Below are 1180 nucleotides of genomic sequence, written 5' to 3' on the forward strand. Positions count from 1 at the left end.
AGCCAAACACAAACTGCTTCTCACAAAAAATAATTTTTTTGAAATGTATTTTTTAAAATAAGATAATCTTGTAAGCTTGGCCGAATTGGTCTTCTTAGGTATAGAACCCTCCCGCCCCCCCCCCCCCCAACTCCTCCCCACCCAAAAAAAAAATTATTTATGGCCGAAAGCACTATCACTAGTAGGACCAAGCTATAGCATTATACGACCATCTCCATTAATTTTTGTACGATGTCACCAACAATTTTAGGCCATTTAGCAAAGATTTCAACAACGTGGGCCCTTTAATTCTTTCCACAACAGTAAATTATCCAATTTTAATCAACTACACATTGCCCCTCTACTCCGCTATAAATTGACACACACCAATTCACTATCTCTTCACCTTCACTTCTCTTTTCTCTCTTCTCAAATTTATCTACCATTTTGCAAGATGAAGAAGGGTAGTAATTCTTTTGCGGCAATAATCTTGGTTGTGACACTAGTCCTTTTTCTTGGCGAATTTCTAGTGACAGAGGCAGTAACGTGCAGTGTCGTGGAGCTGAGTCCGTGTGCCGGGGCGATCTCGTCGCCACAGCCACCCTCTTCGGCATGTTGCGCTAAGTTGAAAGAGCAGAAGCCTTGTCTTTGTGGGTACCTCAAAAATCCAAACCTAAGGCCTTATGTCAATTCTCCTAATGCCAAGAGAGTTGCTAAATCCTGTGGAGTACCCACTCCCAGCTGTTAGAATCTTAACAAAAAAAAAAAAGTCACATCGTAAAATTATCTGTATCACCATATTATGTAAGAAATGCTAAATAAAATGGTTGCAATGCTTATGTAACAACCTCCTTTTTTTTCCCCTTAGATGAATCTTGCTCTTATACCGACTAGATTGGGATGATGAGTAATTGATTGGTATACTAATAAATCTTGCTATTACTTGGTTTAGTTCCATAATTGCCTTAGATCTGGGGCATCAAATGGGCGGGTTTGGCCGGTTTTGAGTGTGTCAAAATATACTAGAGTTAATAAATGGGCGGATTAATGAGCCGTCCAAAAATTAGTTTGGGTGAGATGGACGATATATTAAACTTTGGGCTATAATCAAACTCGTTATTAATTAATTAATTAAGACTTTTTTATTTTTGTTATGATTAACATATCAAAAAAAAAAAATTTAAAAATATTCTGACAAAAT

At 37.4% G+C, this 1180-nt stretch overlaps 1 protein-coding gene across 1 annotated transcript; it reads left to right on the plus strand.

Moving 5' to 3' along the window:
* Positions 1-341: 341 nt before the first annotated feature.
* Positions 342-930, plus strand: LOC104227199 (non-specific lipid-transfer protein 2-like). The gene has a single exon (XM_009779392.2). The coding sequence runs from the start codon at positions 434-436 to the stop codon at positions 725-727; it is 294 nt and encodes a 97-aa protein (XP_009777694.1). The 5' UTR covers positions 342-433; the 3' UTR covers positions 728-930.
* Positions 931-1180: the final 250 nt, after the last annotated feature.

Source organism: Nicotiana sylvestris, chromosome 9 (assembly GCF_000393655.2).
Source record: "Nicotiana sylvestris chromosome 9, ASM39365v2, whole genome shotgun sequence".
Classification (NCBI taxonomy): Eukaryota; Viridiplantae; Streptophyta; class Magnoliopsida; order Solanales; family Solanaceae; genus Nicotiana; species Nicotiana sylvestris.

Bases quoted from the DNA above. Each gene is read 5' to 3' on its own strand.
- LOC104227199 (XM_009779392.2), top strand. From the start codon at position 434: ATGAAGAAGGGTAGTAATTCTTTTGCGGCAATAATCTTGGTTGTGACA.